Source organism: Sinocyclocheilus rhinocerous, unplaced genomic scaffold (assembly GCF_001515625.1).
Source record: "Sinocyclocheilus rhinocerous isolate Xijiao unplaced genomic scaffold, SAMN03320098_v1.1 scaffold2021, whole genome shotgun sequence".
NCBI classification, from domain to species: Eukaryota; Metazoa; Chordata; class Actinopteri; order Cypriniformes; family Cyprinidae; genus Sinocyclocheilus; species Sinocyclocheilus rhinocerous.
In genome coordinates, this window is record NW_015662687.1 from 122,967 (window position 1) to 140,807 (window position 17,841).

At 35.0% G+C, this 17,841-nt stretch overlaps 2 protein-coding genes across 2 annotated transcripts in view; both read left to right on the top strand.

Annotated features, from left to right (window-relative positions):
• The window catches only part of LOC107728239 (radial spoke head 1 homolog), a 7,829-nt gene extending 1,634 nt beyond the window's left edge, over positions 1 to 6,195 (top strand). Inside the window, exons 4-8 of the mRNA XM_016538350.1 lie at positions 1,093 to 1,183; positions 1,353 to 1,488; positions 1,668 to 1,739; positions 5,090 to 5,204; positions 6,105 to 6,195. Coding sequence (XP_016393836.1) covers positions 1,093 to 1,183; positions 1,353 to 1,488; positions 1,668 to 1,739; positions 5,090 to 5,204; positions 6,105 to 6,127 — 437 coding nt within the window. The 3' untranslated portion in view covers positions 6,128 to 6,195. The remainder of the gene's footprint in view (positions 1 to 1,092; positions 1,184 to 1,352; positions 1,489 to 1,667; positions 1,740 to 5,089; positions 5,205 to 6,104) is intronic.
• A 2,626-nt stretch (positions 6,196 to 8,821) lies between these two features.
• Positions 8,822 to 12,690, top strand: LOC107728237 (syntaxin-19-like). Its single transcript, XM_016538338.1, has 2 exons — positions 8,822 to 8,993; positions 11,407 to 12,690. Exon 2 carries the CDS (start codon positions 11,504 to 11,506, stop codon positions 12,386 to 12,388), a length of 885 nt encoding a protein of 294 aa, XP_016393824.1. The 5' UTR covers positions 8,822 to 8,993; positions 11,407 to 11,503; the 3' UTR covers positions 12,389 to 12,690.
• The last annotated feature ends 5,151 nt before the right edge of the window (positions 12,691 to 17,841 follow it).

The window sequence follows — 17,841 nt, forward strand, 5'->3', positions numbered from 1 at the left end:
GTCCGGTATAGACACGGTGAGTGAAGCCGATATTTTCATATTTTCTGCATTTAGCTTTTAAATGACCTGCACCTGCCTGGGTCTGTGCGACTTTATCTATGGCTTTTCTCTTCGCTTTCACAAACCGATCCATCTCCCATTCTAAGTTACGTCCTTTGGCTGTTTACTGTTTTATTTATTTTCTTTTTCTGCTGATGGCCCGCGCTCGACTTGAAGCAGCGCTGCTTAGACCGATGGGTGTGTGTCATCAAAGTACTGAGAGAGCTATAAGAGAGCGCGGACTTCTCCTTATGCTTTCTCTCGCTCGCCGTACTTTGATGTCATACACCGATCTGATCTTCAAGTCTAACATACTCTCGCCTGTCACGTGACCGTGTAATCGCAGCCTCATATCGCGATATTTTTATATATATTTATATATTTTTCATATCGCGATATTATCGCAAATGCAATTAATCGTTCAGCCCTACCAAATACACAAAATAATGTTCTTTTTAGCAGCATCATATGACCCCTTTAATAACATCTTTGTTAATAGAATAGAACTGAAATAAAATAACAGAATAGCTGAAATAAAATAAAATACTAATGTTAGTTGAAAACCTTTGACAATTTTGAAATGCCTTGGCAGCTAACTGAAATAAGTACCAAGTAGAAATACTAAAATTACTGAAATAAAAAAAACAATTATTAAACAAAAATGTATAAAAATGGCAACAGCATATAACAAATTACTAAAAATTAAAATGAAAACATAAAAGTTAATTCAAAATATTAACAAAAACTATAACAGTATAAAAGTAATACTAATATAACATTGCTTTTACAGTACTTATTAATCTATGTTAATGTCTACATATACTAATATAATTTTAACATTACATGAACTAACAATGAACAATAGTATATATTTATAAATTAACTAAAACATTCTCAAATTAATGTTAATTTTTTCATATCGACTTTTCACTAATTGTTATGCTGATAATATTATGTATACAAAATGTTATAATTTATAAAAAATATTGTATTCAAGTAGAAATAAACATTCAAAATAGAAGCTCTCATATCATATTTCTTCCTCTTCCGCAGGAAGTTTGGTTGATGACCAGCGACAGGGTCATGGTGTGTACACATACCCCAATGGAGACACATATGATGGAGAATGGCTGCACCATCAGAGGTAGTTGAGCTCCGACTCATAATTTTCTTTCTCACTGATCTAATCTAGTAATCTAATATGTCTACTCTATGGATATTAGTTGCAACAGTATTCATAACATCTTCAGCTTAACTAAAAATGTATGGGAAAACATGCTTATTAAGAACCTGTCTCTCTGTTTCTCTTTTAGACATGGGCAGGGTACATACAGACAACACAACACAGGTTCTCAGTACATGGGCACATGGATCATGGGTAAAATGGAGTCAGCTGGGGAGCTGATCCATCAGAACCACAGATATCGGGGCAACTTCGTCAATAATAATGTAAGTAATTCTCTACATTTATGGTTCTAAGCAGGTGGGTCATAGCAAATGGGTTGTAGATCAGTTCAAATCTGTTAAAAATTGAAATTGTTCTCTGTTAACTTCATCATAAATATGGCAAGATAGTTGCACTTCTCTCACACAGTGATCTCTTATTTCTTGTAATTGTTATTTTCTAGCCGTCTGGTCCAGGGAAGTATGTGTTTGACATTGGGTGTGAGCAGCATGGAGAGTATCTCCAGATAGATCAGGTATGTCTCTTCATGACAAGATGTCTTTAAACTTCATGAGAGTGTATTTCAGGTGGCATGGTCATATAAAACTGCAGATACTATATACAAAATGTTCCTCTCCCTGTGTTCTCAGCAGTGTTTTGTCGGTATATGGCTTGTTAAGAGAATTGTTTTAAATATCCTTGTGAAAAAGAAGTGCACTTAATTGTATGAAATGTGCACTTGTAGTGTATTTCAAATCTTAATAGTATATTTAAAAACACATGCAGTAAATATTAATGAAATAAAAGGCAACTTAAGTGTTCTTAAAGAGAGCAGCTTTCATGACTATGTTTCTTAACACACTTTTAAAAATGGAAATTAAGTCAAATTAAAAGTTTTACTTTGAAAACACATTTTGAATCATGGTTTTAATGCACTTTAAAGTACTACACTGATTTTTAAGTGTTGACTAACACATGTAAAGTACTTGATTATATTCAATATTACATTTAATTTTAAATGTACTAAATTGCAACTTCATTATTACAAATGTGTAATTACAAATATATTTAAATTAGGGCTGGTAAGCGATTCAAATTTTTAATCTAATTAATTACATGTGGCGATTAATGAATCTAATTAATCGCAAATTAATCGCACATCAAATTTGGCTGAGAAATTACTCCCAAAAGATCATTTAAAGTCATTGTTGTGTAAAGCATCAAACAGACATTACAAAAAGTAGCTTCAGCAAGAAATATTTTGTTTGATAAAATTTCTTACATATACTTTTTCGGACCATGAGGGTGAGTAAATGATGACACAATTGTCATTTCTGGGTGGGTGAACTATACCTTTAATAATATATATTTTAAATTTGATTATTTTTACTATGGAAATATGAAATTATTTCTTTAAGGAAATGATACTCTAAATAATAAACTAAAACTGCCAGTAGGTGGTAGTAAATGTCTTTTATTCATTTATTTGATTCGTTCACATTCATTCAGAAGTGAAGTAAATAGTTCTTTATGAATGGTCCGTTGAATCATTAGGCTTGTTTTACTTGAAGCGGATCATCACCATCAGACCGATCGGTGGGTGACATCAAAGTACCGCAAGAGACGACTCTGCATGCTTTTGAATCGTTCTCGCGGTACTTTGATGTCTGTGCAGCGCCGCTTCAAATCCAACGCGCCTATGGCCAATGGCGCTGAAAGCTGAATAAGCTTTCCATTGATGCATAGTTTGTTAGGATAGGACAATATTTGGCCGAGATACAACTATTTGAAAATCTGTAATCTGAGGGTGCAAAAAAATCAAAATATTGAGAAAATCACCTTTAAATTTGTCCAAATGAAGTTCTTAGCCATGCATATTACTAATCAAAAATTAAGTTTTAATATATTTACAGTAGGAAATTTACAAAATATCTTCATGGAACATGATCTTTACTTAATATACTAATGATTTTTGGCATAAAAGAAAAATCAATAATTTTGACCAATACAATGTATTTTTGGCTATTGCTACAAATATACCCCAGCGACTTAAGATTGGTTTTGTGCTCCAGGGTCACAAATGTCAGATCACCCCATAGGTCTAGGGCGGGGCAAGTGCGTTAAATGCATTAATTTTAAAGTGTTATTTTTCACCATAATTAATTAATCTAATTAACTCGTTAAATTACCAGCCCTAATTTAAATACATGACATACATGACATTCAAGTATATTTTAGTTATCATAAATGTTTGTCAATACATTCAGCAGCCCACCTGCAGAAGTAATTATGAAATAATACATATAAAGATGTCCTTAAGTGGGTCAAAAAGTACTCTAAAGTTCAGCTAATTCCATTTAATATGAATTTAAACTGTAATACAGTTTCATTGAATTGCAATTAACATGCAATTGTCTTGAAAACAAATATTCAGTTCACACTTATTTCTGTAATAAGTACTCCTTTTTAAAGGTGACATATCATGAAAATCTGACTTTTCCAGGTTTTAAGTGCTATAATCAGGTCCCCGGTGCATCTACCAACCAAGGAAACGTGAAAAAGATTAACCCAGTAACTTTGTTTTGGTAAGCCTTTTTCTGCAAGCGTCTGAGAAAAAGAGCGCGTCTGATTTCACTCCCCTGGTGACGTTGCAAAGGCATCTCATTATAATATTACCGCCCCTTAATCTGTAAACTTCCACTCAAGGCATTGCATTTTGATTTTGCAAGCGACAACGGTGTACCAGCTCTAATGCCATGACGAAAGTTTGAGCAAAACATGCTAACTGTTCTGTCTTTGGCTGCACAGACGAGCACAGAACACTGTTTAGAGTCCCAGCCTCAAAAATGATATAATAAATGATCTGTGGAGTATTTTGAGCTTTTTTTAAAGATTTATATTACATATTGTAAAAAGGGGCATAATATGTCTCCTTTAAAGGTATGCTGCTACTTTTTCTTGTTTAAAATGATTTTCCTTTACTGAGCCTCCAGCCGGCACTAGATGAAGCATCCAGTAAGGAAGGAAAGGCCGTGAAGTTGCGTTCTCCTCGCCATGATTAGATCCTCTCTATTTCCATTTCGGCTTTTGAAGATGAGGTTTTATGGCTACCTTCTGGATAGATTGTTGCTGTGCCTCTAAATGGTGCAGTTTGCCTGTTGCCTGCTGCATGCTAACAGAGGCTCATGAAGACAACAGTCTTATGCAGTGTTCTTTCCCTTATTAGACTGTAGTCAGTAGTGGAATGTCCTTAGAGCATCGAGTGGATGAAACACTTCACTGGAGTGTCAGAAGTTTGACAGCTTGGTATGCTAGTAAACACTGCCAACCACTAACTACAATAGATAGCAGTACATAAAATATATCTCAGTCCTGTAACAAGCAAATGAACCATATGAAAACAGAATGTGATATACAGTAACTCAATACATAAAAGCATACCAAGAAGACCGTAAAAACATCATGTTTTGTATCTGTTAGAGATGAAATAGTAGGGTACAATGGGGCAAAAGACCCCCAGGGGTTCATTTCGATTCTTAATCTCTCCCAAAAACACTAAACATCTAAAAACACCACAGTACTTTTCTAAACGCCTGTTTGTTTCTATGCAGTGATCCAATGTCATTGCATCCAGCAAATTTAAAATTAAAATGTTCGATGTTTAAAAGTAGTTTTTGTAGCTAATGACTCATTTCCAAATCCAATTTCTTTGAACATTTTTCAAACAAATTATTAATTTAAAAGAAATAATTTTTTTTTTTTCATACATTTTGGGGACAAATATTTTGAGCTCTGTTGTATCCTACCTAGTTAGAATAAGTCTAACAAACTGATGCATAATGAATCTGCGTGAAGCCAAATCTTAATGGCATTTTTGGACTGCAGGACAAAGGAGATACAGAAGATGATGAGCCTTTCATAACCACCACCTTGAAGTGGAAACCCAAGGCAGTCACTGGGCTTTCAGTTTGGACCAATGAGAAGGATTCTGCCACCTCGGGTACATCCATATTCAGTTTTGAATCTCAAACATAGTGTAGACTGCCTTTACACTGTAGCACTGCAGTGTGTGTCATTAAATAGCATTTGTAGTCCCCTTCTCTCACCTTTTAGGGGCTTTTTGATGTTACTGACCTATAATTACAAATATGTACATGTACCCTATTATTAATTTAAAAGAAATAAAAAAAAAAATTTTCATACATTTTGGGGACAAATATTTTGAGCTCTGTTGTACCCTACCTAGTTAGAATAAGTCTAACAAACTGATGCATAATGAATCTGCGTGAAGCCAAATCTTAATGGCATTTTTGGACTGCAGGACAAAGGAGATACAGAAGATGATGAGCCTTTCATAACCACCACCTTGAAGTGGAAACCCAAGGCAGTCACTGGGCTTTCAGTTTGGACCAATGAGAAGGATTCTGCCACCTCGGGTACATCCATATTCAGTTTTGAATCTCAAACATAGTGTAGACTGCCTTTACACTGTAGCGCTGCAGTGTGTGTCATTAAATAGCATTTGTAGTCCCCTTCTCTCACCTTTTAGGGGCTTTTTGATGTTACTGACCTATAATTACAAATATGTACATGTACCCTCTAAAAAATGCTGGGTTAAAAAGGGACAAACCCAGCTATTGGGTTGTTTTGACCCAGCGGTTAGGTTCAAAACATCTCAACCGCTGGGTCAAAACAACCCAATAGCTGGGTTTGTCCCTTTTTTAGAGTGTAAGAAAGGAGAAGAGCGCATCCTCATTTAAAATATATAAATGAGCGATGAAGCGCATCAGTCATAAAACAATACCTATGTTCTGCTCTTTGACCATTTTACACATTTTATCAATAAAAATCTTTTCAAATACAGTAAGCTGAACTGAAGTACTGTGTCTGTTCAATGTAGATCAAGCCGTGGTGGAAGACTGAGAAAGACAAACCAAAAGATGATACAGAAGAGAGAGGACCGCCGGTTAATTATATCTGCATATATCTGACAGCCACTTCTCATGTTTAGCAATAATTGGATGATCGGAACCTGTATCAGCCTAAAAGAGTTTATTTTGCAATAGTAACCTTCTGACTGTACATTATCATGCTTATTACATGGCTTGTAAATAAATAAATGTACATGAAGTTTTTATTTGAGTTTTAATTATTTTATCATGTCATAAGAATGAGACATGAAACTTGCACAGCGATGTGGGAAATCGGTTGTTTGTGACAATAGTTATAACAGTTCAGCATCATTACGTAAGGAATAACTGACGACGGAATGCTGTGATTGACCAATCAGAATCAAGTATTAATTCAAGTCTAATTCACTAACAGAAAAATCTATTTACACATGATTCGGAGGCCCTTTTAACTAAAAAGTGTTGTAATTTTAAAAACAGCAGAGGGCGCAGTGAACCAAACAAAAATGAGCTGTAACTGAAAGGTTCTTTGGGAAACCCAAAATGGTTCTTCTATTGCATCACTACAAAAACACACCGAAGAGAAAGTCTTATTTTATTGTGTGTATTGCATTAAATGTGACCTGTACTATTATGTTTCGAAGACCCAGACACTTGTGAACAATCACTTTTAAAACATTCCCAATGTTTGAAAAGCACCTCATTTTACACATATTTCTAAGCAATTTTAATAATCATACATCATATTCATCAAGGTCTAAATAAAGCAGTTTTATGTCTGTGTCAGAGATACAGGCGTTAAATTCCATGTAATGTTTTGCTGAAAAATTTGAAATTTTGAATACTTTGGACCATGTGATATTTCAGTTTTTCTTTTTTAATAAATCTGCAAAAATGTCAACAATTCTGTGTTTTTCTGTCAATATGGGGTGCTGTGTGTACATTAATGAGGAAAAAAAATTAACTTAAATGATTTTAGCAAATGGCTGCAATATAACAAAGAGTGAAAAATTTAAGGGGGTCTGAATACTTTCCGTACCCACTGTGTGTATATATATATATATATATTACACACACACACACACACACACACACACACACATACACATACACAAAGAAAGACAAGTAGATAGAATATAAAAAATTGAAAGCTATATCAAATCTAAAACCTTTAAAACATAAAGAAAACAGAAATAACGGGTATCTCACGGCTTTCTAACGTTACCCTTCAACAGAACAAGTTTGTCAAACTGTCACACCCATATATTAATACTCCCTCTTCTGCCATAACATGACGAAACAACAAAACCAGCCAATGACATTCTTCTTATTTTTACTAACCAGATGAATGTGAAATTACGAGGAAACACAATGTAGGGGTTGAGAACAGAAACATATCTGCGTAGGCCAGGATTTCAAAGCTTTGTCAACAATAATTCAAGAAGTTTCCTGAGCTCAGTGGTGTCTTATATAAAAGCGGGTTGCATTAAATGTGACCTGTACTATTATGTTTCGAAGACCCAGACACTTGTGAACAATCACTTTTAAAACATTCCCAATGTTTGAAAAGCACCTCATTTTACACATATTTCTAAGCAATTTTAATAATCATACATCATATTCATCAAGGTCTAAATAAAGCAGTTTTATGTCTGTGTCAGAGATACAGGCGTTAAATTCCATGTAATGTTTTGCTGAAAAATTTGAAATTTTTGTATCTGGCCTGTCCTCAGCAACTTTATCACTAATATGCAGTATGCAGTATACTTTCATCATTCATCAAAGTGATGGGAAATTGATTTCTGTTTAAGCATATTTTTACCAGAACTGTCTTTACCATAATGCCTCAGGGCACACTTCATTTTTGTGTTAACGTTTTTTTTTTTTAATTCCCATTATTTTCACTGGTGATTCTAATTAAATTGTAATTGCTTTCTTACAATGGGTTAATACAAAGCTTATTCAACATAACTGATATTTAGAAAATCTGACAGTTACACTTATACAAGCAGCATCTTCAGTCACACATACAGTAAAAACATCATGTGAGTCATCAGACATTTTTAATCTGAAATCTTAACCCAGTTGTATATCACCATCTTTTCATGTTTAAATACAATAGGCTTGAAAAAGTACAGTAGGCTATATTTACATTTACATTTAGTCATTTGGCAGACTCTTTTATCCAAAGCGACTTACAAATGAGGACAATAAAAGCAGTCAAAACTAACAAAAGAGCAACAATATATAAGTGCAAATGACAAGTCTCGGTTAGCCTAACGCAGTACACGTAGCAAGGTGTGTATAAGCCAATGACATTCTTCTTATTTTTACTAACCAGATGAATGTGAAATTACGAGGAAACACAATGTAGGGGTTGAGAACAGAAACATCTGCGTAGGCCAGGATTTCAAAGCTTTGTCAACAATAATTCAAGAAGTTTCCTGAGCTCATTGTTGTCTCATATACAATAGCGGGTGCCCGAGGGTGAGGGCAATGCTTGGGTCACCGCATGTGCTCTTTCAATGCCTTTGTGAATCACGTCACCCACACTTCTTCTGCCTAACAAGCGTCACCCACCATTGGTCAAACAGACGTCTAACTGTGACTGGGGGCGTGGTTTTAAACTGGCTTAACCAGATTTCCCAGGAGTCTGTGTTGTGTTCCTTTGATATACATAACTGCCACCAGTGGAGCAGAGGGAGAACTCACACTAGCACACTGTTGCTGGAAGCTGAGAATATGCCAAGGACTTCCTGAACGCTTCAACAGGTCTGGTTTAGAGCTTACAAGTTCATGGCCGAATCAAGTTTGCTAAAATTCTGGGCAGCTTAAAATGAAGCAATATTCACCCTTCCAGGGATTAAAAGCACTAAGAGGTAATATTTTTTTCTACTCAGTTTAGTAGGGAGAAACCATGATATACTGATATCCAGGATTTAGATATTTAAGAAATATTCAGTCTTCTCTAGATCAATGGATGATAGCTACGGAATAGAGAAATGATCATAATCAGTGTTATCAAATAGAAAAAAATCATATTAAACAGTTGTTTTTTGTTAGTGTTGTAACTGATATATTAATTACACTGTAATTACATTAAATTATCACAAAAATGCAGTTTCACAGATGGAGACGCACCGTTGAGCATATCATAGAAAGACTATGCAAATAAAATACAAAAGATATATAAACAAATATTACAGCACATATTTACTGATACACAAATATAAAATGTAATATTACTTATTAATAAAATAATACTTAAAATGTATATACTGAAGTCAGTGGTTCCCAACCCTGGTCCTGGAGGCACCCCAACCCTTGGGAACCACTGACTTAATGTATAGGGAAAACTGAATGTAATGTGTAGAGTTTCATAATTACTTCTATTTCTAATTTGTGTTTGTGTGTGTGTGTGTGTTGCTAAATGTACTGACAGCATTTATGGTAAACTAAAAAATACATTAATGAAGGTTCTATTGAAACATGTCATGTGCGGATGATGCAGTTGAAATTTAGTACATTTAAAATATATTAACTCTAAATGTATTACTGAATAACAAACTAGTTATAATTCCAATCAAAATCATTATAATCAAATCACACACTACAGTTGAAATTATAATCAAACACTTTACAAGTTAGTCAACACATCACAATAAGTGTACTTCTATAAATCACAACATATATCACAATATGATATTCATTACTGATTGTCAAAAAGGACCACCATTACAGTGGAGTGGAATCATATCATCATATCAACTTGTATATAACATAAAACATAAAATGGTTTATATGGAAAGCAGAGAGACTCTAATAAAGGACTAAAGAGGCACCTAGTTACAATTTGATACGACCTAGTTTGATCTGAATTCAGTAAAGCAACATAAGCTGAAGGCTGGATTAGAGAGTGTTGTGCAATGCATTGGTAGGTGTGTGTGACTTCCTTAAATGTCCTGCAGAAAACAAAGGCCACTCTTATATTCATAAGCTTTCTCCCTAAGGAGCCTGGGTGGGCTGTTCTCACACACGCATGCAACTGCAGTCTTTCCTGTTTGAAATCCCTCTAGTAACCGGATAGCCGGTGATTTGGAGTGCTCTATTCTACTTTCCTCAGACAAGCTCGGTATACTCACCCCTTGGCGTTATGCTCACTTTCCAAAACCACAGTCCAGGCAGCGAGACTAAGGATAAAAACATCAGCAGTCATGCATCTTACTTTTTGTAAAGCAAGCCAGTCAGTGAGCTATTTGGAAGCAGATTCCAGTGAATGTTAATATATCATGTTCAGTACAGTGTCAGAACGGACTTTATAAATTACAGTGATCATGATGAATGCGCAGCAGTGAAATGTGGACTGGGAATGCAGCACAGGTTTTGAATACAAGCCTTGGTTTAATCCTTCTTTTGACACAAGAGCTGCAGCTAAAGGCATAATGCATGGAAAAGCATCTGACAAAAATGTGACCTTTACTTGTGGCAAATATAGTCTGTTTTCTGTAACTCAGTATCAGCTAGGATTTCTGTGATTTTTACTAGAAAAGCACACAATCACACACCCTTGTTATTATTGTTAACTAATATTAAAACAATTTAAAAAGATTTTTTGCTAATGGAAATGAAGCTATAGAATAATATATGCATATTAAATAAAAAACTTTAAAAGCTTAAACAATAAATAGAAATGTTGCCTTGGCAACTACCAAAATAAAACAAGTTTAAATTGGAGAACTAAAATAAATAAAAAATAAAGGTAAATAGAATATATGTACAATACACACACACACAAAATTAAATTACAATGCTGAAAAAATGCTGAAAACAAAACTGACAATAAAAAAATTAATATTATTAATAAATATATCAATAATACTGGTAGTACTAATGAAGTAACACTGCCACAAACACACAAAGACATATAATTTCTATATATTTTTATAATTTGCAAATTAGAATTGGTTACTTGTAAGCAAAAGCTGAACATTTTAACTAAAATTAAAGTTTGTTTTTAAAATGTAAAATATTAACAAAAACTATAATAGTACATTAATCATTCTAAAATAACACTGGTTGTAAGAAGAACATTCTCAAAAGGAATAACAGGATACAGGTTTGAACATGAGGGTGAATTAAATATAACATCATTTACATTTCAGGTGAACTATTCTTTTAGGAATTAACATTTTCAGTGCAATAGAACTGATGCACTGAAAATGAGGACGGAAAAGATCAAATGCGACAATACTGACAAGTGTGTTAACTCTTCTCTTCTCTGGTTAATTACAGGGTATGAGAAGCACAGGAACATTTTACAGACAGACAACACTCAAACCCAAGAGAAAATCTGACCTTGTCCCTATCAAGGTCTTCTGTCTCTGCAGTCATGAAGGACCGCATGGAGGAGTTGCGTCAGCGGATGAAGGCCAGCGATAAGGTGGTGGACAACAACCCCTTCAACGAGGAGGAGGACATGGATCCGTCCTCGCTGATAGGCCTGCAGGCCGTGATCTTCGAGGCAGAGCCCGTCCTGGAGAACTTCCTGAAGGAGGCTCAGAGCATTCGTGACAGCATCGAGGAGCTGAACTCTGAAGTCCGTAAGTTCAGCCAGCAGCAGAGGAACTTTGTGGCCACCATCAGGCGCCTCAGCATCATGAAAAAGGAGAGCAGCATGACGCGAGACATCAAGCTGTTGGCCGAGAGCCTGCATAAAAGGTTAGACGTGCTTTCCAAGCAGGCTAAGCGAACCGAGGCCGAGCTGGGCCCGGATGTCGCCACGTCCCGTATCCAGAAGGCCCAGCATGCGGCCCTCTTTCGCCAGTTCCAGCAAGTAATGCGCCAACACAACAACGCGATCCTGGGCAAGCAGGACAAATGCAAGCAGTTTATCATCCGGCAGTTGGAGGTATCGGGTCGCGAGGTGTCCGAAGATGAGGTGGATAACATGATAGAGCAGGGCAAGTGGGAGATCTTCAACGAGAACATCATAGTGGATGCAAAGATCACTCGTACACAGCTCTCAGAGATCGAGCAACGCCACAAAGAGCTCCTGAACCTGGAAAGCAACATGAAGGACCTGCGAGATCTCTTTCTAGAAGTGTTCATGCTGGTGGAAGAGCAAGGGCACCAGATCGAGAACATACAAGCCAATGTGGAGAAGACGCAAGACTATGTATCGGTCACAAAGGAGACGTTCAAAACGGCTGTGAGATACAAGAAGAAGAACCCTCTCAGAAGACTGTGCTGTTGTTGCTGTCCTTGGTTCAGATAGCAGGGCAAGGCTGGCAGAATAAACTATGGGAAAGTTTCTCATTTGCTGCTCTCTCAAGGGCCGAGTACACTCACTGCAGACATTGACCTCTGCCTGATGAAGATAAAAAGCAAGGGCACAAAGCACTTTTGGATAATATTAAAACAGGAAGGCTCCATAGCAATGAAGACAGTTGGGTGTTGACATGCAATACAAATGGTTATATAAATATTTCACAAAAGGTTATGATGTTGTTACATCACATCACTTCAAGTTATGTAAGAGGTAATCAAAGGTAAACTTATTTTGTATTTTATTATTGTGGAAAAAGTGCACTATTTTGGATGTCAGTTAAATTTCTTCTGTTTGTTCCTTTCAGTATTATTTTAAATTGATATTTTTTTATTGTAGCCATATTGTCTGCTTAAGATTAATCAAATAACTGAGCTAAAAATGACACATTCTGTCTTAAGAGATAAGACTAAGCAAATATGCCCTATATTTTCAAGTAAAAAGCCTACTGAAAGATTGCTGCAAGTCCACATCTAAGGGGGCATTTACACAACACTGTTTCGGCCATTCATTTACACAACAATGGCATTTTGGGGGCCTGGAAATGCAAACTTCACAAAACGGGTTTCAAAGTGCACGTTTTTGAAAATGACACCCTAATCATCTCAGTGTGAATTACAAATACGTGAATTTGTAAAAAAAACAAAAAAAATGTGCATGCGTATTACGTGCTCGGTGTTTCTTTACAAAGTGACAACTTTTCCGTTTTTAGTACATCTTTGTTGTGTAAATGTAACCAATTGTATTAAAAACGGAAAAGCTTTTCCTTTGTGTTTTTGAAAAGTTTTGCACATAGCTGACTGTGTTGTCAGAACGTTTACATGGATCTGTGAAAATGACTAAAAATGCTGTATTATGCATCCCAGGCCAGTAGATGGCGATGTCACTTTGTAAAGAAACACTATGCTTCTGCACACATTCGCATTCCTACAAATTCACATTTTTGTAGTTTACACCAAGACGATAACGGTGTTGTTTTCAAAAACCTGTTTTTAGGGATGTAATGATTAACCGCGAGCCAGTCGAAAATCGATTAAAATATGTCACGATTCAAATCGGTTGAGATGCCAAACAAATTGCGATACAATTGGAGTAGGAGTTTATATGAATGTATCTTCTTTTCATCTTGTCTCTGAACAGTGCATATTAAATTTAGTGTTCATAAGCGCAGCACTGCTTTGTTTACAGCGGTAACCCAGGAAACACTGTATCATTGCTGTTCATGAGCGCCACCTGCTGTCAGAGAGTGAATCTGCGTCTCATTCAGCTCCTCTGCTCTTTCGTTCAGATATGTTTTATGTAGTATAGTTTAACAAAACTAAAGTCAGACCATTCTGTTTTTGCTTCAAATTTCGAAATTATACAGTCTAATTTAGATTAAAAACTACTCATGCTGCATCTTTGTTTGGATCATGATTAAAATCCAGTGGTTGCCTCTAATTTTAAATGGAAAGAGCACAGACAAAGCCTTAGTTTGTTCATATTAAGAGATTTATTTTATTTGTATAACTTGTTTGATTTGGGGTTTCTTTTAAAATTTCAATTTAGTTTTGTTGTATTTCAATTTCACAAAGAAACGTGCAGCAATAGCCTAATAAAACGACACCTTTTCATTTACTGTATAATGTCTTCAATCTCACTTTGTTAAAAAAAATCGTGAGAAAGTAGAATTGTGAAATCAAAATCGTGAATCGAATCGAATCGAATCGAATCGTGAGTTGAGTGAATCGTTACATCCCTATCTGCTTTTAAAAAAAACTGTCATGTTTGCCCCCATAAATTGTACATCTTCCAGATGAAAACATGCACATCAAATAGACGTCTCCAAGATGTATGTGTGCTATCAGGGGTGTATCTACTACACTAATCGACACCTTAATTCAGATGAAGCAAGAATTATATATTTTTAGCTAATATTTTAAAACAAGAATAAAATATGAGTAACCATTTTATTTTACCATTTAACCATTTAACCAACCATTTTTATTTGCTCATAGTTAATAAGCCGTTACTGTGGAGCTAACTGGAATGAAACTGGTTGGTCTCATGATGAGGTGAATAATGAAGACATGTGGTGAGTCAACAGAGCGGGTAACAGGTGTCGGCACAATTTCTAGGATCTGGGAGTGTCTCTGTATTTTCTGAGGAAAACCTGTTGCCCAGAAATTGAAGGGGAAGAATATTATTAGAAAAATGCAATGTAGGTAAAACAATGTCATTGTTTAATCATATACTGTAATTGAGAGAAACTTGAAAAGGGTTCTCATCTTTTATTTGACCATTTAATGCATGACTCAATTAATTTTGTAGAATTTCTATTCAATTTTTATTTAAAGGGGTCATATGATGCGATTTCAATTGTTCCTTTCTCTTTGGAGTGTTACAAGCTCTTGGTGCATAAAGAAGATCTGTAAAGTTGCAAAGACTAAAGTCTCAAATCCAAAGAGATATTCTTTATAAAAGTTCAGAGTCAGCCACAATAAAATATTACAGAACTGAGCATAATAGGCCTATTTATACTAACTACAGAAATCCCAGCTTTTGTTGATTTTTTAAAGATAGAACAGCCTACAGTGTTTCCATGACATTTCAAGGCCCTTTTCAATCCCACTGATCTATTCCAAAATAAGTACGAAAATAGTAAATACATATATAAATGTGTCGATAGTCACTAATATTTTAATGTTGTTAAAACTTGAAATGCATGTCCTTTGACTAAATTATTTTTTAAAAAGTAATTATTTTATTTCATTGTTTTATTTCAAGCTGCATACAAAGAGATGATGATGTAGAATGAATCAAGCACGAAGTTCTTATAGGAAAATAAGCAGCAAGTTTAATCATATTGGACAACATTGCCATCTGTTGACAAATAATTAAAGTACAAGTCAATGTCTGGATATTGGCCTTGATTTTTGAAGGAGAAAGCACTATTATTAGACCTGGAACACATACACACATTTGTTTCACTGCAGTAGCGAGGATGCAGTCTTATAGACACAAAATGGTGGTTATTGTATATTTAATATTTCCTTGTGGGGACCATTGATTTCCACACACACACACACACACACACACAGACAGACACAGACAGCCTTGAACAAACAACATCCCATGTGATTCTATGTCATTGTAAAAATGTCCCTGATTTTCATTTAACCTCAAAGTGAGGTCTATTTTAGAGAAGTCCATGTGGGACACCACTGAACAGGTAAGGTCACAGAAGTGAAGTATCATTATGTTGAAGACTACAAAGACTTTTAGAAGTATTTCCTTCTTAAGTTAGTAGACAGAGCACCCTCGTCAAATTCAGGAGAGACCTCCACACTTTCAATCATCATCTGAGTCAAAGGTAACTGTCTAGTTATGTCAATCACAGCACTTAAATACAACGACAAATCAGCCTCTTTAAAGAGCAGGTCACCCAAAAGGCAAAGTATCTCATTATTTACGGACTCTCGTGTTGTTCCAACCCAGTGTGCTATAGTAGCTATTTTTTCAGAGGAACACAAAATGAAAAATCTTCCCAGATATAATACCTTGGTGAATAGTTAAATAAAAGTTAATTAGTGTAAACTCTACCGGGATATAAGGGAGTTTATCACACACACACACACACACACACACACACACACACACACACACACACACACTTTGATCCAAACGTCTTGCGGAGCTGCTTGAAAGCAAGTAACTCGCATGTCGCCTGGGAGTTTGGTGTGCTTGTAGCTAAAATAGTGAAATAATTCAAAGGCATGTTTTTTTTTTAATTGCACTAACTGTTTTTAAACTCTTTAAAAAACGGTCTTCTCCTCAATTCGGAGTCTAGGGTCTTGTACGCTTCATGTCACTGTAAGCTGCTGGACACCAGATGGCGCTACAGCAGAAAGTTTGAATCAACCATCACACCACTGAAGCAGCTGCACCAGTTTCAATCAGAAAAAAAAAAATTATAATCCTGAGAACGTCTTTGGCTTTTAAATATTCTGCAAGTTCTGGTTATGCGTGTGCATGTGTGTGTTTGTGTTCCCAGTGTGTATCAAATAAGAGTAAGAACACCAATAAATAATTGCTTATAGTGATCCATTCAGCAATAACCCTCCTACCTTAACAGATATTTGAGTATATAGTTGACACATGTATCTATGAACATTTCTTCTTCTAATATACATCAAGATTGTAGTTTACAATTTATATGAAAGTATTAGGGAAATGTAGGCCTATAAATGTCCACAAACGGAATGAATGTTCATGTTTCAGTACTTAAAGATGGATTTTAATCAGTTGACATTTTTACAAACAAGACATGATATTTATTACATGTTTATATGTTCTTATAGTCATTTGAGTAATAGTAACACAATAATCAGCTGCTAAAATGCTAAAGAACATAGGTTAACAGTGTCTTTGGGCTGTTCTCTGCAAAAATAATAACAATAATAATAAATAAATATATATATATATATATATATATATAAATGAATAAAAATAAAAAGAATGAAACTGATTAAAAATATTATATTATATTAAATTATATTATTATTATAACATGTATCTAAAAAAAATAAATAAAAAAAATTTCAAAGGCATGAAAAAAAACATCATAAAAGCCCATGGAACTCCCATGTTTCTCATAAACAGTCTTATTAAATGAACTGAAAATGACATGATTAACCACGTTAGTGAACTGTTTTGTCTACGTTAAAAATTGAAAAAGGCCAACACTGGATCTAAGTGTGTTTCATTCGAGAGTGATTATATTATATTATATTTGGGTGAATACATATACACCATGCCAGTCAGAATCTGTTCAATGAATGATTTTATGGTTACAGCAGAATTTTTGGCTGGATTGACATTTTCACTCAGGTTTAAAGAGTTAATCTGGACTGAAAGCGGTACAATATGATTAATATAGCCTACCTAGATAAAAAGATTAAACATCCCAATGGCTATATCATGCTATTTGTCCAATTGAATAACTTGCTGTGATTTTGTTAGAGGCAGTGTGTGGGGAAATCTCAGCACTTTTTTTGCTTGCACAATCACAACTGAAATCTTTAGAAGAGCGTTTGTGCTTTGTAAGGATGAAACTACATCCTATTAATTCTTTCAGGAGGACAGATAAACACCTCTGTTCAGAGGGTACTGTTAAACAAATGCATAAAAAAAAAACAGGAAAAAATGAATGTGCACAGTTCTGAAAAAAAAAAACATGCCATTTTTTTTCTTCAGGCCAATTATAACAATGTATTGACTCGTACTGTGATGTTAAGTATACATTACATATGCAATACGTAATATCATTATCTCAAGGCATTGATATAAAATTTACTGAACTTCCTGCCAAGTAGGAAGCAGAAAAGGTCAAAAGTAAATTTGCTCACCCTTAACAGTGAATT